The sequence below is a fragment of the Argopecten irradians genome, chromosome 14 (genome assembly GCF_041381155.1).
Source record: "Argopecten irradians isolate NY chromosome 14, Ai_NY, whole genome shotgun sequence".
In the NCBI taxonomy this organism is placed as follows: domain Eukaryota; kingdom Metazoa; phylum Mollusca; class Bivalvia; order Pectinida; family Pectinidae; genus Argopecten; species Argopecten irradians.
Window position 1 is genome coordinate 11,598,356 of NC_091147.1, and position 25,337 is coordinate 11,623,692.

A 25,337-nucleotide genomic window follows, 5' to 3' on the forward strand; every position below is an offset into this window, starting at 1 on the left:
CAGATTTCAGCCATGTCCCACTGCGGTCACGTTGGCCATCCCGCCATGGCTGATTTCAGCTATGTTCCACTGTCACTTTATCCCGCCTTGTTATGCGCTGAGTGACAATTAATACGCCATGCGAAAAACACATACATCGCTCCCCGCATGGCGCTCTAGATCTGCCAACAAGGTTTCAACTGTTTAACAAAAATTTACAAAGCGAACATACTTAAGTATCGAACAGCTAGCGCGCTTCATTAAATTTGCCGCAGTCCAGTTGAAATTCAATGATACTCCCATAATTGCCAATTGAATGCACCTTTTAATGCTTACATTTATATTTGGTCACAATTTTAATGATGAAATATCTAGATAATTTTCATTATCGTCAAAGACGGCAATTGTGACGTCATCATGATCATGACGTCATAATAAATGGATGGCAGTCTATTTATGCATTGAACTTCTTTCAGTTGGCATTCATATTGGCAATAAATACCAAATGAAAGACGTTCAATGCTGATATTTACATTTAATAACAATTTTATGATAAAATTCCAAGATATTTTTTGCATTATTATAGATAAATTAATTATCGTCACAGACGGAAGAGCCATTTGAACAGCGTTGTGACGACACAATATAATGATAATGACGTCATAATAAGCGACTTGTAGTTCATAAACTAATGGATGCTAACTACTCTTGGTAAGGTTACAGTGAAAATGTAAATGGACACTTCATGTTTTTACTATATATTTCATATATTTTTACTGTTTTCTTTAAATATTCCTTTCCCATTTATTTATTAACGAATTTCAACCAAATTAATTGGTATACTTATAGGTTTTTTTCGTTGTCATTATGATAAGATATTATAATGAAGGAAATGACTTAAAAAGTTCAAGCGGTGCACAAAAATAGTAATATAGTACGAAGCATCCGAAAATTACGCAAATATCATCAGCTGAAATTGGAGGTAATTTTCTATAAGTACACGTGTATGCTACATGTATAGTTGTTTCACTTCAAAGAAAAAGGTAAAAATATTGAAAAACATACAAAATATAGTAAAAAATACATGTATGAGATGTAAAAGTACTTTTATCCACGTTCTGTAGATCAATGTGTAAAATACATGTAAAAGTGACAGTTTCATTTTAAATTATTAAAAACATCATAAATAATTAAATAATTGTATGTACATTGTGTAATTGCCACTTGTCAAAAAGTTAATTGCGCTTTTTACTGTTCGTGTCATATTATGCACAAGTAATCGCGTCTTGATAAAGGGGCAGATCGCCTTGAAATTTTGACATTTTTTTGTCCACACGGTTTGAATTACTTCTTTGTCCCATAATGAAATTAAGACTAATAGATACACAGATGTGTTGAGACCTATATGATCTTATGTATTTTTGTGACTCACGTGTACTGATTAAAGCGTAAAAACAAAGGGTAAAACACAGACTGAAGTACTGAAAATAATGTGTGCATTGATTTATTTTATTTGTAGTTTGAAAAAAAAAAGACTTTGAACAATCATTTATTCTTTTTCATTCGTAACAAATATGGACAACTCTGATCAGAAACATATATACATATAATATATGTTTCTGATATGACATATACATATTTTTCCTCTTCTTATGAGACATATCCATCGATGAGAATGATTATATTGTGTGGATTGGCAGGGGCGTGATTGTGGGGAAAAAAGAGTGAAGTTATTTACAGTCATTGTGAAGGTGCAGGTTTTTTTTTTTTTTATTATTATTATTCTACTGGCTACAATATCTTTTCACTAAATTACTTCAATTGAAAAATGTCCTCAAAATTTACTGCACTAGAATGTAGTAGTGGATGTTGAAGCGGAAAGGATGGTGTAGAACGAGGCCTACATGTATCTCTCCGAAGAATGTAGCAATATAGAAAAAAAATACACACTGTGCACAGACATAAGAATGTCAATAATAATACAATTAATCAACAAATAAAACATATTTATTATTATTGTATTACTATTATATAGCTACATTTTCTTTTATTATAGTATTCCAGACACCACCAGTTGAAATTAGCGGGGTAAACTGTCGTCTCAGTGCTGAGTAATGCAGCGACCTGAAGCGCTCTTCAGTGAAAGAAGGTAAGGAATTTCGTAAATAATTTTAAATATGGCAGCCGAACACCAGACGAGTTACGCTATGGATGAACGAGAAAAACGGGTTAGTCTTGTGTCGGTGTGATGAAATGAAATTACATATCAATCTGTCTAGTGACCCTAATGCTGTTAAATACTACTGGGTAACAAATCCTCGTCGTGCGTAAGCTGTCAACAGCACGTGAGCTGGACTGGAGTGAAAAAAAATCAATGACCTAGTTTCGAGTGAGCTCATGTGACCTTGGCCTAGTGTTGTGGCGAGTGGTAGGCGAGACTATCCACGGTGAATATTTAACTGTTTGTTGGATGGTATGCTGGGACAGTCAGGAGATGCACATTTGAAGGTAGGTATTAACACGTGTTGTTTGTTTATTTCTGTTAGTCGCGTTTCCAACAACCTGTTGATGGTGCGTGTGTATTGCACTGTGCATGCGATTTTGCGCATGCGGACTACTTGTGAATTGTGTGTAGGTATCGAACAGCTGATTACTAGACTCCGTAGAGCGTCTGTATACTAATGTGTTTGGTGTTTCGTTTTTTTCCTCATTAAATGACAGCACTGCACGTGCTTACACATGGTTTGTTATGATTGTGTGTTAAGGTTGAAATCGACTAGTTTCCTTATGAAAAGACTTTATTACAATAAAATGTGGTGTTTTCAACAAAAAAATGGATTTCGGTACAGATGATTTTGAGGTCAAACTTCTTTTTCATGTTAATGATATATTTTTGGCATAGATCCACATATAAAATCTCACTGTCTATAAATCGTTTGGGAAATAACAAATGCTGAAAATGTAAAAATGTAACTTGAATTTTTAAAGAAAGAAAAATAAAATGAGAAAATTATGAGCGTTTTAATGACACTGCAGGTCAACTTAATTATAATTGAATTTGTGTTTAAAGGAGGCTAATATCACTTGTCCTCTGAAGGGACCTAACTGTGGTAGGCTTATATAATCAATTTATAGGTCAAATGAGGCCCGAGAATTTTTTATCATGTCATCATGACCTGGCACTTAAATTGACAAATTGTACATGATAGAAATATAATTGAATTATGTTTGTAAAAGGAGCGGGTAAGTGTGGTTTGCAAATAGTGTTAAATATGGTCTCTGTCACTCAGCTGACAGAGCATGCTTCTTTGCCTTGGCTCAGTCAGTAGAGCCATAGGTTTCCACGCCGGAGAACCGGGTTCGATTCCTGGTCGGGGCACTCGACAGGAATGTGTATTTTCCCTGTTCTTCCACATGTTATTGGACAAACGTAATAATAAACAGCAAAGTCTGAAAGAATAAGTCATTAGATGACAAACAGTGATCAAATTAAAGACATGTACAATGCAGCTATTAATGGTTTTTTTAAGTGCATGCATGTACTTCATATCTTGATCATGAGATACATTGTATACAGGATTTAAGATTTGTAACAAAATTGGCATTTGATTTCTCGGCGTCAACAAAAAAAATTAGTCATTAGATTGTGTATGATAAATATAATTAATATGATTATTATACACAATAATTCATTTCCAAGTGTCCATTTTATTTGAATTTCTAGAAGTCCATTAAAAATTCTCTAATCTGATATTATATATGTCAAAGAAATTCATAAAATGTATGTTTTCAATAACATTTGTGGAGTTCTGTTGTTGGACATTTGTTGTCTTTTTTGGGGGGTCACTTTTGTCCAATTTGTCAGTATCATGACACCATCTTCGAATGCTGTCCAGACCACCATTCCAGATCAACAATGATAGTAAATGTGATAGGAAATGTCTAAATTTCCTTACTAATATCCCTACACATCTGTAACTGATACTTCCTATCTGTTTGTCATACAGGTGACACATCTTATTCCTCCTATTTATCTTTTTAATTTTTCGTCAGCGATGTCTGAAGCATCTTCTGCGAGTTGTGACTCATCTTAAATATGACCATTAATTTGGTATAAAATTAACACTTCCAATATGTGGACGAGGATGTCCCCTCCACCACCCACTCCTATCCCCCATCGTGAACCCTCGCTATAAAAGGTATTAGCATTCAAATTTCATAGCAATGACTCTTTCTCATGTCAAATACAAGGTGGTTTCTTTCAATATATTACAAACAAACATAACATAGTTTATATACCGTATATTAAAGCACTTTTTGTAGTTGATGTAATTATATGTATGATTTAGAAAATCTTGAAATACAACATACATGCCGATGCATGATTAATGTTCATTGAGTGATTGGCAATCGGTTTGAAATCATAATCAATTATCAGTTTGTAATTGGAAATCATGAATAATCTATAATCGATTATCTTTTAAAAAAAAACTGTTTTTAGTAAATAATATTTTGGAAATTAAAATTTGGCAAATCGCTGGGTTTTTTTTAAAGTATTATTTTATTTGATATGGTATATTCACACAAAAGCTTATTTAGTATTAATTGATATCCTCATATACTGTTCCTGTTGAGAATAGGGAGTAGATTTAACAGCAACCCCGTTACGATTGAAAAGATATCTTTCAACTACAGAAAGAAGTTAGCCTTCTACATACATTGCACCAATATGATAAGTGACCCTTTCAATTTTAAATTTTCAAAATTGATAATCGGCATTGCAGTGTTCAATCCACAATTTTTTTGCGTGGGTCCTTTTTCGTAGATTGATCACTGATCAATGGTTTTTGTGAAAACAATGGGTCCCACAGTGCTATAGATACCCATTCCCAGAAATTTCATGGGTCCTTTTAAAATTCTGTAAGTCCAGGACTCGGGATGCGCACATAGATTTATCACTGCATTGGAAAAGAAATATCAACTGAGTTTTGATTATTATAGAGAATCAGCCCACCACTAATTTTCATGGTATATACAGTGTACTTAGACATATCAATTTCAAGGGTGGGGGAATACCTACCTAAACAACTTCCCCTTTAAAAACAATGCTATGTACATTGATTAGTCTTAAAAAAGGTTACACCAAACAAACATATGTTATATTTGGCCAGCCTTATTTGTATTCAGGTCCTTGTCATAGTACTTTGATTTTTTATAACCTCTACGATTATTTTTCATGGGTCCTTTTCAATGGTTTTTGTGAAAACAATGGGTCCCACAGTGTTATAGATACCCATTACCAGAAATTTCATGGGTCCTTTTAAAATTCTGTGAGTCCAGGACTCGGGATGCGCATGTAGATTGATCACTGAATTAGGTAGATGTTGATCACTCCTTTCTTAAAAATGTTTGATCTTTTAACCAAGATTATCATGAAAAAAATAAAGTTAAAACACTCAATTAACTTAATAACAATTTTTTTATGTTTGATGATGAGTTTTCTTCCATATCACATTAGAGAATATAACTGATGATCATGAATAGCCATATTAGGATGTACTTAGAGAATGAGGTCTGTTTTAGTCACTAGAGAGATTTATAGTTATAATCTTTGTTAGAAATTGAACATACCTGTTAGGCTGAGGAGACTGGCAAACATGCAGACCCGACAAGAGCAGTAAAGGCCACGTTGTCTTCAAACCGGGCCAGTATTTTTTGCTTATTCATATAAACAATTATACCCATATATACCTCTATTGAATACTAATGATTGTATATATTGGGATTGAATGTATTTTTCTAATTTTCACAGCGGCTATGAATAGCAGAAGCTATAGATATCCCGTGGAGCGTGTTAGTGCTCCTCGGAAGATATGTAGATAGCTTCTGCTATTCATAGACGCTATGAAAATTAAATAATTTCACGGTTTCATTTTGGAGAAAAGAACTACAGTCACACCTGTTACATTCAAGTCTTCAAAATATTTTTTAAAACATGCTTTCAATTTTATTCTTTTATTATCATAACTTGGAAAAGATATCCACCACTATATAGACAAAGATTAATTTCACATTCAATCCATATATTTACATTAGAATAATTTATGAAAATAAAAATTATTGAAAGGGTATTATATCACATTTAAAATTATGACACCCGTATACGACGAGAAACGAGATTAATGGAACAGCTGGAGGACAAAGTCGTTCCATAATGTCGCGTTTTTCAAGCTTCCGCCTTTGGGTCGACCTTTTTTTGCAAATAACAAACAATAAACAAGAAATATAGTTAGAATAAGATTTGATTAACTTATTACAGTAAAACTTAGTTGATTCTATATCAAGAAACAACACATTAAAGATTATACATAAAATACTGCGGGGGACTATTTTAAATTGATATGAAACTGGTGCGATGTTTGAAATTAGCTGATCGATGCACGAGAATCATTGTATTTATAGTGTATTCATAACTAGTGTTTTCATAGGCAAATGTTTGTTTCCATCATAATGTAAATATAATATTGTATATATTATGTTTTCTCTAGATGCATATATTATGAAAAAGAGAAATAAAATGAATTTAGATTTGAACTTAAAACCTGGCCAGTAAGGCAACATTGGGAACACCAGCAGTGTAGGTGAAGTAAGCATGGAATGACATTAGAAAGGAAAAAATCAAAGCCCCAAAGGCCATCCAAGCACGGTCGTGGTCCACCACCTCCCAATCTGATTAAAATACAGATCCTTATTATCACTACGTTCGATAAGAGAATCTGAGAAAATCCCATTAGGGGTCATGTCCAGGTGACCTTTGAAAATAGCCAATCAAATTGCTACTTGCAAAATTTTGACAGTGAATTTCAGGGACGAAATAGTTTGAAAAAACTGTCAGAATTATTTTGGTTTACGTAGTCATCTCGCCCAAAGAGCACAATAAAACTAATTGTATATGAATAATGTATACTTGGACGAAATATATCGTTTTCAATGGATGTGACAAGGTGTAGAAAATGTATTTGATATGAAGATCACGTGGTATAAAGGTCATCTGGACGTGACCCCCTATGGGATATTGTCAGATCCTTTATATAACGGAGTGGGTATAAGGATCTGCATTTTAATCAGATTGACCACCTCCAGCCGTGAGGGAGGTTTCTTTGTCTCCAAAGTCATTTTCTCATTGCAGGTCGCTTCATGCGATTTTGAATTTTCCATGTGATCTGCCCCTTACATTGAGTAGATTGCCTGGAAATTTTGAAAAAGAATATTTGTATCGATTACGTAATTAATATACAGCTTATATTCACCATAACCTTTGTCAGACTTGGCAAAATTTGCAGGTCCGATGGACATGTCCAGCAAAATTTGACACGGACCCCCTTTTTTAAAATATGGCTGGACCAACTGTCTGGCAATTATTAAAAATTATTAGAAATGTCTTCTCTGATTAGTATTAAGCTAGTGACGAATCTTGCAAAACTTAAACTGCATAAGATAATTATGAAAACAGCTGCCTGGATACTAATAGCAGGAAGTTTTATTTACTTCCAAAATTAAAATTAATGTTCGGTCCATCAAAATCTTGTTCGATCCGGCTTACTCACAGTCCTTGCTAGTCTGAATGTTCAGCCATTTTTTTCAACTTTAGCAATGTCTGCTTTGTTATTGATTATTGGTTCTGTTGTAATTTGTGTTTGGAATCAGTTGCAAAATCATAATTGATGATTTAAAAGTTGAGGACAACGTACTAATTAATGATCGACTTTATAATCGGTTACCACTTCCTCTGTTTTAATTCACTAGAAGAAGTTTAGACAGATGAACCAGCAGTATGACAAAGTAAATCTTGAATTTTTACTGTATAGTGGAAAACATTTTTCAATGTGGTTTTGGCATAAATATTACATATATAATAAAGATTCAAAGCAGTTTAAGGAAAATATCATTTCTGTCCCACTTAATAACCAAGTATTACCTTAAATCATAATTGGCAGTCTTCAGTATTTAGATTAATCATATTTATCAAGTAAAATCTAAAATGTTCCAACACTAATTATAATGTACTTGAGTTATCTTACATGATCTCTTTTAGACTTTTAAATTGCTGCTGTAGAACAGGTGGTGTTAAGGTACAGCTGTTTTTAAACAGAAAAAAGAAAAAAATGGTTTTCGAAGTTTGTAGTCATTATCAACTTCTTTGCATTTTCATTATTTGGAATATTAAAAAAATTCTCAGCATATCAATCTACATATCTTTTTATGTTAATTTGTAGTAGTTTTATTAGGTCATCTGACTCGAAGGGTCAGGATGATCTATAGTCGTCATGTTTCGTCCGTCGTCCTCCGCCATCCGCCGTGCGTTAACTTTTCACATTTTGAACTTCTTCTCAAGTTCTACCAGCACGATTTAGCTGAAATGATCCTGACATGATCCCAACAAAGTGTTGTTATTTTTCGGGTCGAACCGAAATCCAAGATGTCCGCCACAGCCGCCATCTTGAAAACACATTTTGAACTTCTTCTCAAGTTCTACTGGCGTGATTTGGCTGAAACTTGCATGAAATGATCTTGACATGGTCCAGACAAAGTGTTGTTATTATTTGGGTCGATCCGAAATCCAAGATGGCCGCCACAGCAGCCATTTTGAAAATACAATTTGAACTTCTCAAGTTTTACGGGTGCGATATGGCTGAAACTTGCATGAAATGATCTTGACATGGTCCAGACAAGGTGTTGTTATTTTTCCATTCGTTCTGAAATCCAAGATGGCTGCCACAGCCGCCATCTTGAGAACACATTTTGAACTTCTTCTCAAGTTATACCATTGCGATTTGGCTGAAACTTGCATGAAACAATCCTGACATGGTCCAGTCATAGTGTTGTTATTTTTCGGGTGATTTGAAATCCAAGATGGCATAGCTGCCATCTTGTAAACACATTTTGAACTCCTTCTCAAGTTCTACCAGTGTAATTTGGCTAAAACTTGCATGAAACGATCCTGACATGATCCGGACAAAGTGCTTTTATTTTTCGGGTCAATCCGAAATAAAAGATGGCCGCCTCAGCCGCCATATTGAAAACATATTTTGAACTTCTTCTCAAGTTCTACCAGTGCGATTTGGCTGAAACTTGAATGAAATTATCCTGAGATGATCCTGACAAAGTGTTGGTATTTTCGGGTCAATCGGAAATCCAAGATGGCCCCCGCAGCCGCTATCTTGAGAAAACATTTTGAACTTCTTCTCAAGTTCTACCGATCCAATTTGGCTGAAACTTGCATGAAATGATCCGACATGGTCCCTACAATGTGTTGTTACATCTCTGGTTGATCCCAAATCGAAGATGGCTACCATGACACTATATCTAGTTAATTTCCTATATCAGATGAACGTTAAGGCCCTTGGGCCTCTTGTTGAAAGACCATTTCTTAACAGTTGAACACTGTGATTATTACTTATTTACCCCTGAAGACACATTTTTCCCTATTCAAATGCTGGAATAGTTCATTGTGAATTTTCAGAGGTGAATGAGTTATTAAATAAGAAGATCACAAGTTTTTACTTTCTTTATTTTCATGTTTCTTCATCGTTTTAAACCATTGCTTCAATAATGAAAAGAAAAAAAAAACCATGCTAAAAAAGTAGCATAGACAGGCCACCAGAACATAAATTCTTTGCTAGATTGAGACGAACATTATCAGCCAGATTTCAGTACCGAGTTTTAATATTCCATAGACTTGTGGCAAGTCTAAATATCAATCTGCAGGCATAGAACTTAATTTCATATTATAAAGTTACATCTGTGTCTGCATATAAGGATAGTTTTGTTGCAATGGAAATGTCAACTGTATTATAATCTGCATTAAAAGTTTGATGAACATTTCTATAATAAATCTGTGTGAACTCTAGAACATTGAGGAGCAGATGTACTTTTGTGGTAAAGATTTTCCTGAAGGCTGTATTTATCATGTAATTTCTATACTTACATTGTTCATGTACATTCATAATTCTCTTTATTAGGACTTATGAATTATTGATTATAAAAATACTAAAAGAATGAAAAAGAAGAAGAAAAATGTATACCATATTTGCTGTAATAAGTGCTCCTTCCCTTATAAGTGCCCACTCGCCTCATACAACTGTGTGATGGGTCTAAAATGAGCCTTGTATTCAATATTACATGAACTAGCAAATCTTTTACATTTGAATTGCAACATAATAATGTGTCTCAAAGTTTAAAGATGCTCCACCGCTGACAATCGATATTTTTTCACTATCAAAAACAGGAGCAGACGATTTCATATTTTTCTTCAGTTACAAAAGTTACTTTCTTTACACTATTACCAACATTGAAAAGTTTGAGCTTCTAATTTTACTTCAAGTTGAAAATATAAAAAATGATTAATTGCATGTCGAAAATCCGTGGCACTATATCCTATATGGAATGAAGTACTGATTGCACATGCACCAAAGGCGAAATAAATTATCTTACCGGTATATTAGTTTTTGTGTTAATTAGACTATACATACAAGATTAAACACCAATTATTGTTCTAATGATGAATGCTAGTTTTGCTGTGTCGAAGATAGAGCATCTTTAAAAGGCATATGTATTTTTAGGTCATTTGACCAAAGGTCAGGATGACCTATTGTCATCATGTTTTGTCCATCGCCGTCCGTCGTGCGTCGTATGTCATGCGTAAGACTATTTATACAAAAGCCTATTCCTCCTTAACCCTTGAGTGGATTACATCCATATTTGGTGTGAAACATCATCGGGGAAGGACAATCATATATTTTATAAATGAGCCTGGTCCGACCTCTAGGGGCTAAGGGGTGGGGCCCCAAAAGGGCAAATTTTCTTGTTTTAAGCTTTAAAATCCTACTCCTCCTTCATCCTTGGATTGATTCCATCCATATTTGGTGTGAAACATCATTGGGGAAGGACAATATATAAAAAATATAAATATAATATATAATATTAACTACCAGACTATAACAGTCCTCCACCTCTGGGTAACTTGTGTTTGGCTTTTTAGAATTGTTGGTTGATAGGATTTAGCTGGGAATGCTACTATCAACCAAATATAAAAACCTGAACAATGTTGATTCATAAACTTATCTTATCCATGTCCACCTTTTTTGTTCAGCCAGTTCGTCTCATATCCGTTCCTCCTACATTATGATTAATAGGCTATAGAAATATTTCAGTCACTGGTATAAATTCAGAAAGCTTGGTATACTACGTGGAGCCAGTTTAATGAACATATCGTAACTTTAAAGAATTCTTTAACTTAAAATTCTTCAAATTAATACAGATTTTAAGGAAAACTCTGTATCATAAGATTTTCCCTTAATCCACTTCTATCTTTGAAAATTAGTTAGAGTTGTCTCCCTTCAAGTGATCACATAACCTCTTACATGTAGTTCATTTATAACTTGTAAGGACTGTTAATGTTAGGTCATATGAGAAAAAGGACTCAGTTGTTGCCAGCTACTTCACTACTTATGGGTTAAGAGTGACCAATATACCTCATTTAAACACTGAAGACAAAAATTCTCAAGTTATCAAGAAAGGTGTTTTCTTCTTTCAATTTTGCTACTTGTGTAATGTTTCATCATAAAATATAAAGGATGTAAAAACACACACTCATACACAATAGTGATGAAATATATTTAGAGTTGATTTCTCCTTTACAGATCAAGCCATGTCAATAATGTTACCAATATGACGGCAGAGCACCAGCGTGTGCAGGCTGAGGGATATGGAGACTCCGTGGTGACACAGATGAAAAATCTCCGCACCAACAATGAGTTGTGTGACTTCAAAGTGTCAGCCGAGGGACGGACATTTGATGTAAGTAAATATGTGATTCGCAGACAGGGACGGACATTTGATGTAAGTAAATATGTGATTCGCAGACAGGGACGGACATTTGATGTAAGTAAATATGTGATGTGTGGACAGGGACAGACATTTAATGTAAGTAAATATGTCATTCACGGACATGGAAGGACATTTAATGTAAGTAAATATGTGATGGGCAGAAAGGGATGGATATTTGATGAAAGTAAATATGTGATGGGTGAACAGGGACAGACATTTGATATAAGTAAATATATGATGGGTGAACAGGGACAGACATTTGATATAAGTAAATATATGATGGGTGGCAGATACGGACCTTTGATGTAAGTAAATATGTGATGGGTGGATAGGGACAGACATTTGATGTTAATAAATATATGATGGGCAGACAGTGACAGACATTTGATGTAAGTAAATATATGATGGGTGGCAGATACGGACCTTTGATGTAAGTAAATATGTGATGGGTGAAAAGGGACAGACATTTGATGTAAATAAATATGTGATGGGCAGACAGGGTCAGACATTTGATGTAAGTTTATATCCTTTGGACGGTCGTAACGTATTTATGCGTAATTATTCATTTGCCCCATTTCATGCACCCTTCTGGAGCCCCACTGAGACCGTTAAAAACTAAATACTAGTTTTTTGAAAAGGAGATGTTCAATCCTATATAGCATGTCAATATCGATTCGGTCATTGCATTATTGACGTCACAAATCACCTTTGAACATGCCCAAATAAGTAAAAAATTGAGGTCTGAAATCTGGATTTTAGTGTGTGCCCGGAAACCTGTCGTTGTGAGCTTAATTATCAAGATACAGACATGCAGATGGTCTTAAACGATAGAAGAGATATTAAAGTAAGAGAAAATAGAGAGAAAGGGAAAAGGAAGGGGAAAATAGCACCAATTTAAAAAAAATAAAAAAAAATCACACGCGCAGGTTTCTGCCTCCCATGACCTGTGCGTGGTGACCTTTAGGAGACTTCCGGTGACTGTTTTTGCTTGTTTGTAGTATGTACTGTTTGTTATCATCGTGAAAATGGCATCAAACCGAAATCTAGATGCAAACTGCTTTCATAGATGGCATTTGTTATAACCTACTATCAAATGAGTCAAGTTCGAATCCTGCCGGCCGTCGAAAGGATATGTGATGAGGGGAAAGAGATGGACATTTGATGTAAGTAAATATGTGATGGGCGGACAGGGACAGACATTTGATGTAATTAAATATATGATGGCGGACAGTGATGGACTTTTGATGTAAATAAATATGTGACGGCGGACTGGGATAGACATTTGATGGAAGTAAATACGTGATGGCGGACAGTGATGGACTTTTGATGTAAGTAAATACGTGATGGCGGACAGTGATGGACTTTTGATGTAAGTAAATATATGATGGCGGACAGTGATGGACTTTTGCTGTAAGTAAATACGTGATGGCGGACAGTGATGGACTTTTGATGTAAGTAAATATGTGATGGCGGACAGGGATGGACATTGATGTAAGTAAATGTGTTTTCCTCCAGGTATTCTGGCTTTCCTTCACATCCTCAACTGAGTGTGTTCCTATAAATCTGGCTGTTAATCCGAACCCATGTACAAATACATCCGTATTATGATATTAGATATAAGATATTAGATATCAGAATGTGATCGGGTGGTGAAGTGGTTAAGCCACTCCCCTTTCACTTAGATGGCCGGGGTTCCATCCCCAGCATGAACATGAAAAGGTCAGGGGTCACCTGTCTGATAAATGGGTACTCTGGTTTCCTCCCACAGTAAGACCCCTCATTTGCTTACATCAGGACCATCGAGAGTGATTTGCATAAGTTTTTATAACTTGTTTTGCAATGAATGTAAAATAAGTAAAGTTTATTTTAATGGTATAAGAAAATATATTTTCTGTTTCCATTTCTTAGGCAATGCATTCAATCCATCCAGCTTGTGATAGCATATAAAATTAGATAATAAAGCCATTAAAAGTACTGTATCCATAACAATGGAGAAGATGTTTTAATTGATATTCGGTTATTAGCTTACTTGTTCAAAGGTTACGGTTGTCTGTTCATCTTCTTCTACTTCTACTCAAAGACATGAACACCATAGATGATATTATGCCTGTTATATGTTGGGATGAAAAAGTTTATTTAAATGAAGACCTTGACCTTCATGCGAGGTCACAGGAATGGAAAAAGCTACAACTATGAATGATTTCCTGTCAATATCCAAGAAGCCTGATATTTGGCTTGGGATATTCTGAGGTGAATGGCTACTAAGTTTGCATGTGGCATGCTGGGATGAAGTTTAACATGAGTTTTTTACATGACATTGACCTCCATGCAAGATCATAAGGTCATTTAAGTTTAAACCTTTATATGACTTCTAGTCTTTATCTAGAAGGATTTAAGTTACCTGAATTGTAGTGTGCTGATCTCATGAGTTGATGGGGATCGATTGAATTAAATTGACGTTCACTAAAAGTCACTCTGGTCAGTCATGGACACGTCACGGGCCTTATTAATCATCATGATCATCAGACATGTATACAGGCCCATTGGGTCTTTTTATTATAAAATTATACTAATTACATCAGAATGATACACATGTAGGTGTAGAATATCTAAAGCTCATAACAACGAGTTCGAGCAGTGATAACACAAGTCTCTCCTTTCGGTACCTATGGCCTACAGAGAGTCAGTAGAATTGTTGTAGACAGCATGGGTTTTACTATCTTCTCTCTATTGATTTTTATGTGGTCAGTGTCCATGTAAAAGTACATTGTAGGTATAGAGCCAGTCTACATCTTTCATACAATGAGATTATCTCCCCTGCTTCCCCTTGGTTGTGGTACTGTGTTTATTTCGTTATCTGTCATATAATTAGATATATATATATAGATGTTTTAAGGAAAGGACAGCTGACCTGTATGGTACATTTAGAGGCTGAATAAAGATCATTCCCACACACAAATTTGCCTGCCTTTTCCAAATTTCATGTGGATATTTTGCCAATTAAAGGAAAAATCTCTTATCACATAAATTTTTTTTTTTTTTTAATATTTTCCTGATTCAAAAGGCATATGCCTCTGATATTATTATCCACCGCCCAACGAAGTTGGCGGGGGATATACAAATGGGTTCCGTCCGTCCGTACGAATGGTTTCCGTAGCATAACTCTAAAACTAGTAGAGATATTTCCACGAAACTTCATACACACATTGGCCTTATGGTCTAGTAGTGCCTTTTGCTATTTTTAGGTTTTCATTTTTTGCATATTTTCCGTAACCATGGAAACATTGCTGAATATATCATATTTTTGTACCAGGTTCGTTTCCGAAGCATAACTCTAAAACCAGAAGAGATATTTCCACGAAACTTCATAGACACATTGTTCTTATGGTCTAGTAGTGCCTTTTGCTATTTTTAGGTTTTCACTTTTTGTGCTTTTTTCTGTAACCATAGAAACATTGCTGAAAATATCATATTTTTGTAGCAGGTTCATTTCCGGAGCATAACTCTAAAACCAGCATAGATATTTCCACGAAACTTCATAGACACATTCTTTTTATAGTCTAGTAGTACCTTTTGCTATTTTTAGGTTTTCATTTTTTGCATATTTTCCGTTACCATGGAAACATTGCTGAAAATATCTTGGTAAATGGTAAATGTTACTTTGCAAAACTCCACCCATCTTTGTGCATATAGTCTAATATAAATGTCAAGGCTGTATACCTGATTCAACAATTGCAGCCCCGCTCTACTTGAATTATACTCCATCTTTCTTTAGCTCAACTTCCTTTTTCCTGTTTTTTTTTTCATACACATAAGTCTCCACAATCAAACTTACTTCAGCTTTGATATCTCCATTGGCGGGGGATCTGAATGACTATGTCCTTGTTAAATATAAAAACCACTGCTCAGTCAAAAAGGTATTGATATGAAGACACTAACGGTGTTTCTTATATCAAAATTATATCTATGTGGAAATACAAACTCTTTGGAGCTAATGTTCATTGTTAACACATTCCACGATAAGTGAAGTTTTTTGTATCTTGTGTCTACCTGTCCATGTCTACTAGGAGAGATATTTACAATACCGGTATATGTTATACATGTACATTTCGTATATATACACATATACAGAATTACACTTCAGATACATATTGAAAGGGGGGCAACCATTATTCATTATATGGCTATTTGGTCCTATTTCCAACAACAACCTGTCATTTGTTTGTCTAAAATGGGTTGGTCAGGATGGTATTAGTTTCAATCTGCATTTGTAATTGTATTCAAGATTAATGTTCTCGAAATGAAGGATAATGGAGCAGGATGGGTCTAATAGGTAATAAGTCAAAATATGTTTACTTGGCTACTTCCAGTTACATTGTATAAAGAGATAATTTGTTAAATATGATGTTTATCACTGTGATATGTTTTGTTGGAACAGGTCCATAAGGTCCTTCTGGCGGCCACCAGTGACTACTTCAAGGTCATGTTTGGAGGGGTCATGGCCGAAAGCAAACAGAACTCGGTAGATCTGAAGGGAGTGACAGCTGATGGTCTACAACAGATCGTGGAGTTTATATACAGTGGAGAGATGTCCCTCCATTACGATAACCTCACTGAAATTATCAACACAGCCAGTCATCTCCAGGTCTCCTCGGCCATAGAGCTCTGTAGTACATACATAAAGTCACTCATGACCTTCGAAAATGCTGATGAATTTCTAACCATAGCAGACACCTACTCACTGGAAAAGGTCCAGTACCACTGGGACAATATGATCCTGAACAGTTTCTACGAGTTCAGTCAGACGCAGATATTTCTAAAACTTGATGCCTCTTCACTTACAAAGTACCTCTCACAAAATGCACTCAGGACGTCCTCAGAGTACAAACTGTTTCAGTGCCTGGAGAAGTGGTTTCGGTACAGTCCCGGTCGATTTCAGAATGATGGACCCGATGTGCTGAGTCATGTCAGGTTTCCTCTGATGACTGAGGCAGAGCTAGCCTCTGTCCAGGAGAACGAGATCATTAAACGGTGTCCGGGGGCTATCCAGTATGTGGCGCGAGGGTTCAAGTACCACATTGACTGCAAAGAAGGACATCCAAATATTGAAGAAATCTCCACAATTCGAAGTGAAATCCCTTCTCTAGTATTAGTTCACCATGGGTCATCCTATATGCCATTTCAAATAACTGCACACAATCATATCTCAGGGCTTTTTTACCGTCTTTTCTCAGATGTTAATGGAAGTAGGGATTGTAGACTTGTAGTTGTTGACAATTTCGGTTACATTTGTCGTGTGGTTGACTTTGGAGGTGGAACCTTGATGAGCTCACTGGTACGCTTTGATCCCCGTCACCTGGTTAGTCAGGAACTACGTCCTATGAGACGATTACGGATGGATTTTGCTCTTGTGGCCCACAAATGCTGTCTGTATGTATTTGGTGGTTCAACGGAGCAGTTTGCAATCTTGGACTCTGTGGAGTTTTACAATGTTACCACAAACATTTGGGGTGATCTACCTCCACTTCCTACACCCCTCCATTCGCTAGCCTCCACCGTGGAAGGTGATCGCATCTACCTCTCGGGCGGCGTGTCCAGTCAGGACCGACAGGCGACCAACACTTTTATGTGCTACCACCCATCCACGCGGCACTACGAATCACTGCCAGGCATGTTTTATGCCCGTCGCCTTCACGACATGGTGTCATTTCAGCAGAAGATTTATGTGGTGGGTGGCATCCCAAGACAGGGTGCTCCACTTCATGGACAGATACCAATCGAGTGCTTCAACTTCTCCACCAATCAGTGGACAATGTTATCGTCCACGCTCAGTGGACGTTCTGTTGGACACTATATGACATTTGAAGGACAGATTTTGTCGTTGGGACATGAACATCACAACGCTACTGAGGATGAGATCTGGATCTACGACCCCGAAGTGGACGACTGGATGAAGCATGCTAAAGCCCCCCAGCGTATGAACCTCACGTCTGCTATCTGTACTGTATTACATGTGAATTATGATAATGAAAAGGTCTGTAAAACTTTCCTGAAGGACAAGTAGAGGTCATTCATGTTGTTCAGGAATTGTTACAAATTAAGATTCTTCATATTAATTTCAATTCATGTCCGTTTTATAACTTTGAATTACGTCTGAGTTTGCAAGCTTTTGAAAGGATAAGGCATTCAAAAATGCTGGGGGGAAAAACCCAAGACTAATATTTGGAAATATTTTTCAAAATGGTAAATGTTCTTTTTCTAGGTAAAGTATAAAAATATATTTGGATTATATGCTAATAAAATCCAATAATTTCTTCCTAATTTTTTCATAGAAAGTCGGTCCTGTCCATCCATGTTTGTTGACTCTGGGATGACAAAATTTCCAAAATTTCCTTATATAAAAACAATTGAGTATCATCAATTTACTGTTAATTCTAGTTATTGTTATGAATTACAAAGGAAACAAAGAAGGGGAGGTAACTGTTGTTATCCTGGGTTGAAATAGTGCTGAGATATGTGCCATGCAGGTTTGCTACAGGGAAAATGTACAGATATTGTTATATTGTTCATTGTAGATGTTCACTGTTATCAGATGTATACATGTTAATGGTTTATCTTTGTTTCCTCCCTATTATATTACATTATGTGATATATATATATATATATATATACAAATGTAAACAAATGTATTAATTTATTTCTAATTAAGAAATCAACATGGAGGTTGGTAAGTCAATTGTGATGCAATTTCATACTGATTATGTACTGTGTGATCCCTCATCAGGCTTGAGTGTTCCGACATTAACTACATCAATTGTGTAAATTCCTCAAATCAAATCTGTCCCCTACAGAATAAAAGGAAAATAATTAGACTAGATTGTCTTCTTTATGTCCAGCTCATGTCCTGTCACATCCTGCCCCACTCCAGCTTTAAGATTTAAAAACTATCTGGGAAATTTTACCTAAAAGAGTTTCTATAACTCATTCAACCCTGCACACACGTTACTGTTACTACTAGTTATACACATTTAAAGGAAAGATAATTGTTTCCTGTATTTACCAGAGTTTCCCTTTTAAACTATTGTTACTAAAATCATGCAGTCATAGAAAAGGAAAACAAAAACAAAAGTAAAATTTTGTTCTAATGTTACACATATTCCAAAAGTAATATTTCAATATATGTACCTGAAGTTAGAAAAATCAGGAGCATATATTGATGAAATGGACGTTTTAGTTTAGGGTCTCTATACTAGAGCTTGGAGTTCCAAGACCTTACAGCAAATAAGGGAAACCCTGATAATCAACTGACAAATAACTAAACCATGTTCATTCGTTAATGAGTTTCTCATCTACAATGTGCTAGATTCAAGCCTGATGGTAATTAACTGTAGGTTCAAGCCTGATAGCAGTTAACTGTAGGTTCAAGCCTGATATCAGTTAACTGTAGGTTCAAGCCTGATGTCAATGAACTGTTGGTTCAAGCCTGATGGTAATTAACTGTAGGTTCAAGCCTGATAGCAGTTAACTGTAGGTTCAAGCCTGATGTCAATGAACTGTAGGTTCAAGCCTGATGTCAATAATCTGTAGGTTCAAGCCTGATGGTAATTAACTGTAGGTTCAAGCCTGATGTCAATAAACTGTAGGTTTAAGCCTGATATCAGTAGACTGTATGTTCAAGCCTGATGTCAATAAACTGTTGGTTCAAGCCTGATATCAATAAACTGTTGGTTCAAGCCTGATGTCAGTTAACTGTAGGTTCAAGCCTGATGTCAATTAACTGTAGATTCAAGCCTGATGTCAATTAACAGTCACCGGTGTTTTCATGTTATACAATGTATTAATGGAAAGTTAAGTATCTATTCACATGTTATGTGAATCAAGTGCCACACATTTAAATGTTATGTGAAGCTTTCTTGTTGTTCACATTTTACATAACCGAAGTTTACTATAGTATAGAATGCATCACAGTTGCATTCTCAACAATGTCAATATCTTACCATACTGCTGTTTTTCAAGAAAACCAAATGATAATCGTATGGCAAATTTATGTTTCCCTTGTAGTTTTTGCTATAAAAATTCTCTATGGGCATCATTATCTAAATTTAAAAAAAAGAGGAAAAATTCATAATTTGAAATACATGTAAAAGTTTTTAATACGAAATTGTAAATGATATTTTGGTCATAGTTAAATAAAATTGTATATATTATATATCTGAACAATCTGATCAAGCAATTTATTTATATCTTGACTTATGAAGGTGGGTTTAAAGTTACAAATTTAAAAAAAAACCACAATCTATATGTATAAAACACTTAAAGGTATATTGATGTTCATGTTATCTGTTAACTTCAAAGGATATCTAATGATTAATTTTACAAATTCTTGTTTAGTAGTTTTTAATTTTTGGATCCATTATTCCTGCAAAATGCATTAGCCCAGTTGAAACATTTGGAGATGTCTGTGCAAAACTTAAGACATCAAATGATAAATTTTATATTCCCAAATGTTTGACTGGTAAGATACTATTTATGACAATTTGTTATTAGTATACTATGAACAGCATCATTAATGCAATGGTGATATGTATGTTCTATACCTGAGAACATTGAACGGTTTTCATTACACTATTCAATCTGATTAAAATACAGATCCGAATTCTCACTCCATTTTGTTCTGGTGACCTTTTCGATAAGCCAATCAAATACACTATAACTACCTCCGAAATCTTACCGACGCTAAATTCCATAGGTCGAAATAGTTCACAGAGCTTGCAAAGTCATCTTCATGTAGGTAGTCATTTCGCCTATACAAAACAATTCCATATTGATGCTGGGACGATATTACATATGGTATGATACATCCTGATGGAGAAAAATGCATTTGAACTGACACATATGTTGCACAAAGGTCACCAGAAAGTGAACCGTAATAGGATATTGTCAGATCCTCTATGTGACGAAGTGAGAACAAAAATCTTGTTTAAACCAGATTGTAAGATAGAATGACTCCAATGTTCACTATGTTACATTAAACCGTTCTCTGTAGCTTCACAACATATTGTTATGTAGGATTTTCTCTATATAATTGCAGCATTGGTGAGTTTGCTGTGTAGTTATGTGTATATGTCAAACTGTTAAAAATCCATATGCTTTATCGTTACAGAATTATGTTTATTTTTTCTTTCTTAAGCTATACATGATGTATAATTTCATGCACAGTCGTACAATCACACACTATATAATGATGTATAATTGTATAATATAACTGCCAATGTTGGTATAACAATGATCTAAGTTATCTACTGTCTGACATACTGCCCATAGACACATGGTAATCCGACAGTATCTACCTACATACATGGTGTCTCACATTCTAATTTGTTGATGTCAAGAACATTTTTGATTTTGTTTAAGAAATGTTTTGTATCACAATCTATCCGTTTTAGATGAGTTTAAATATTTTGTTGTGAGAAGTTCAATCTATCAAAGTTCATTTGACCAAATGTAAACGGCTTCATTTCTAATGACTTTCAACTGATTTTGATGAAGATTTTATACCCTTAACACATGAACTGAAACATTATTACGGTTATGAATCCCTTAACAATTTCTACACTCCGCCATTTTATATAGAACAAATTCAGACATTGTACGTACTGACTTTCTTTTTTAATTGAAATACTAAATTTCATCGTATCTGAAAAAATGTTTCATTTCATAAAAGTTTTGAATATTTCACTGTCATCATTACTTTGCAGATGGATGTTTTGAATGGTCACGACTAATATTATGCACATATTGTATACACAATACACATTCAAACAGTGGAGAATCAAAGTGCTCTATAACGTGTAAACGATATACCTCAAAACCATTTCAGTCTGGACCTTCAATTGTACCTCATGCCGCCCTCTCACTCTAACACCAACTTAATTAGGTACCCATATAAGATAGACGTTTTGTTTTAGAAAAAAACTTACATACAACTCTCTGCTTGGTTGTGTGAGATAGATTTTACCATATGTAAGAACCAGAGAACTAGTACGTAGCCACATTGTCAATTATTGAAATATTGGATATCTAGATCTTTATTTAGAGGCAGTTATGTTTGTTATTTCATGTTTGCTATACACTCGTTATTAGCTGCATCTATCATCACTTTGGCAGATATCCCATTTTATTCTGACATTACGACTGCGTGGAATTCTCTTGTGCTTAATGTAATTTTTATCAGATAATTTTATTTCTGAGGGGGACTGACTTTAATGACTTTGATATGTCTGTCGCGGTGATGACATTACAATTAATTCCTACTCACACAAAGATGTTAACCTCTGCATGAGGACAAAAAAAAATGATAAAGAGTACATAACTTTGGATAAGGGTACATAACTCTAAATATTTAACAGACTATTTATTTCCCTGTTAACTGAGATTGCAGACGTTTTATTAACAGATTGATATCAGAACTATATATTAAGGATGGCATTCCCAATTGTTCTGGGGTAATGCTGAAAAGGATATATTCAAAATCAGTGTCAAATCATTTGTAATGCTAGACTCTATATGTAATATAAATATGGAAACTATTTCGGTTTACGTAATAACATAAAAATTGAAATACATAAAAATATCCTATAAAAAATTAAATTACAAAATACTTTGTGTACGTAGTTGATGTGGGTAGTGAGAGGGTTGGTCGAGCATAGAGAGGGTAGCTAAAGATACCTCATTATCTATTTTCATTCCATTTAAAAAAAAAACAGTGTCTTTATAATGTTTGAAATAAACCATTACCCGTAGGCGTCACATTCACAAAGTGCAGTACACATGTCTGTAGTAATGTGTGGTCGGTCCAGTACCTGGTCATCATTTAGTAGCTTGACAGTCTATTATAGCTTTTATACTTGTTCTAGGGATAATCCAATACTTTGAAGTAGTTTACTCGTATTAAAAATAGAGTAGCAATGTACTACATCGATATACACAAGTTAGTGAGAATGAATCGTGGGCTTAGTTTTTGTGGGGCCCGTAACAAATGTTTATCTGTTATTGTCACGGCTCAAATTTTCGGATTTCAAATGTAATTGATGAAATTGAATTTAAAGTAATTCAAAATATAGCAGTCTAACTGAAAGAATACATTTCACATATCGATTTTGACGACCATGTCAATGTTCATCGCGAATATATATAGTACTATATAGTTGGTGTAATTGTAAAACATTATTAGAAATCCTGATAGAGTGAAACATTCAATATCAGATGCAAAAATGTTTGTTCTAGTTTTTAAAATATCAAACCATTTCATTCTTTTTGTTTATCTTTTAAGTCCGATTCAACCATCTTTCATTGTTCGTTAGTGCATATTGTGAGGTAGATATACGTAGCTGAATGATTAGATTTTCAAACTATTGTTCTTTCTTCTTTACTGTACGGCATTAGAATGGAAATGTTGTAACATATGTATCTGCTTAGATAAAAAATATTTCGCACAAAACATGTATCGCACATTGCTTATCTTCATATTTCATCAATGTTAATTAAGTCATACTTTGGTGTGATGTAGTATTTCATTAAAATGTACAACTGTAGGTGATTTTAATATCCAATGTGCAATCCACATATGGTAGACTTAGCGGTAATATTGATTCAATATACAGAAAACGTACAAAAGAGTTCCTTTAAATGCCATAAAATATCCTTTCTTCGCAAAAAGTATAAAGGAAGGGAAAGATAAAGAAACCGAAAGTGATGTGTTTCATTTTATTTTATGAATAAACATGTCATAGATGATAACTTCAATATTTCTATCAGTATTCATCAGAGCTATATACTGTGTAACACTATTAAGTACTCCATTGAGGGCACTCATGTGCCATAGACATTTTATACTGATTTCCATAAATCATTTGCACGCTTGCTTGCATGAACATCATTCAGGCTAACAATGTACGTCTGAAACATGAAAATTATCTACCTCAGAATATTCTCATCTTTCTCTGATGTTGTCTTTCGTGTGGTTATTCTTGTCATAGTACTCTTGGTCAAGTATTTCATTATAATGAATCCTGCTTCATAAGTGGCCGGTTTATTTATATTAGATGTAGCTCTATCTATAAACTTATAGTAACCCGTATTATATCTTACGTTATTTCAAATTAATGCATAAGTTGTTCGGATATAGGTGCGTGTATTTTCCCATAATAATGATTGTCATTTGCTATATTTCGCCCGTACTTAAAACTACTTATCTGAAAGCATTTTTTATAAGTTTAATTGTGCTTTCGATATACCCATAATGAGTATTTGATTAGATGTATTCTATATTTGCATATTGCAGAGTCATCTGTCCTTGTTGGTAGGTAGGAACTGACCATTGCGTTATACTTTAATGTTTCTAATGTCATATTTTTCAGAGAAAACGATATGATTTTTGTTCACAGAGTAATAACACCAATGTGATATAATGTACCTACCTGCAAGGGAGATAACTTCGTTTTATGCAAAAACGGAATAGAATTAGGCAACGTACAGCTCATGTTTTGGGTTAGCTCCAAATTGTCATATACATTCTGTAGTCTGCCTCATGGGGCTCATGAAGTCTATTTCCACGAATCTTTGCGGGATGCAGAAGATCCAAAGTACTTGTTATTATTATATTTACTACATGTATTGGTAAAACAAGTCATTTTGTTCAGGGGAAATATGTTATCTAGCACAGCTTCCATTTGTCTTAGTTTACCTTAATTTTCTTTCCTGTTTTTGATTTAATGTCGGCACACTTTATATAATGCTGTTACTAGTCGCACTACACCAGCAATTATACATACATCTTCCGTTTACCTATATCGCATGTTTTCTTTTCTTTTGCTTATTACAAATGTGGTGATAATAAACATATGGATATCGTTTGCTTTTGTTGCTTTATTTTGCTTTTATTTGCTTCATTTGCATATGTAAAGGTTAAGAACACATTCTTTACTATATGCTTGCAGTTTCTGCTTTTGATTAGATTAGAAGGCTAAGCATGCTGATATATCACTGTTTGAATTAAAAAGAAGAAAACAATAGTTATACAGATAAAAAAGTTTCATTTAGATTGCATTTATGAAATAGATTGCGCAGTAAGAGAAACATATCTGACGAAATATTTTGTCAGTAATTGAAACATACCATATTTACAGAGTAATAGGAAAATCCACGCTTTTGGAATTATTAACATTTCACACTGATGGAAGGCGTAATAACTTAAATTAGAATCCTTTTATTCTTCCGAACGTCGAATTATAGTACACTAAATATCTGCAATAATTGCTTTCTCTTGTAGTTTAACATTCATTTAACATATTTTTGTTATGTAATTTGGACCATTTCAATTACCGTATGCTAGTATTTCCAACTCCATCATTTTTTGAAAGCATTGAAATGTGAAAAACATTGGAAGTCTAAATTTAGCCCATCAAGCA

The 25,337-nt window shown here is 34.6% G+C and overlaps 1 protein-coding gene across 5 annotated transcripts in view; it reads left to right on the forward strand.

Annotated features, from left to right (window-relative positions):
- The window catches only part of LOC138307225 (kelch-like protein 26), a 55,935-nt gene extending 31,153 nt beyond the window's left edge, over positions 1-24,782 (forward strand). For 3 of the 5 annotated variants that reach the window (XM_069247859.1, XM_069247857.1, XM_069247858.1), the window contains exons 3-5: positions 2,036-2,128; positions 11,682-11,838; positions 16,307-24,782. In XM_069247859.1, the coding sequence (XP_069103960.1) occupies positions 2,094-2,128; positions 11,682-11,838; positions 16,307-17,932 (1,818 nt within the window). In that variant the 5' untranslated portion in view covers positions 2,036-2,093 and the 3' untranslated portion in view covers positions 17,933-24,782. The other 2 variants (XM_069247860.1, XM_069247862.1) reach the window with 2 other exon arrangements.
- The last annotated feature ends 555 nt before the right edge of the window (positions 24,783-25,337 follow it).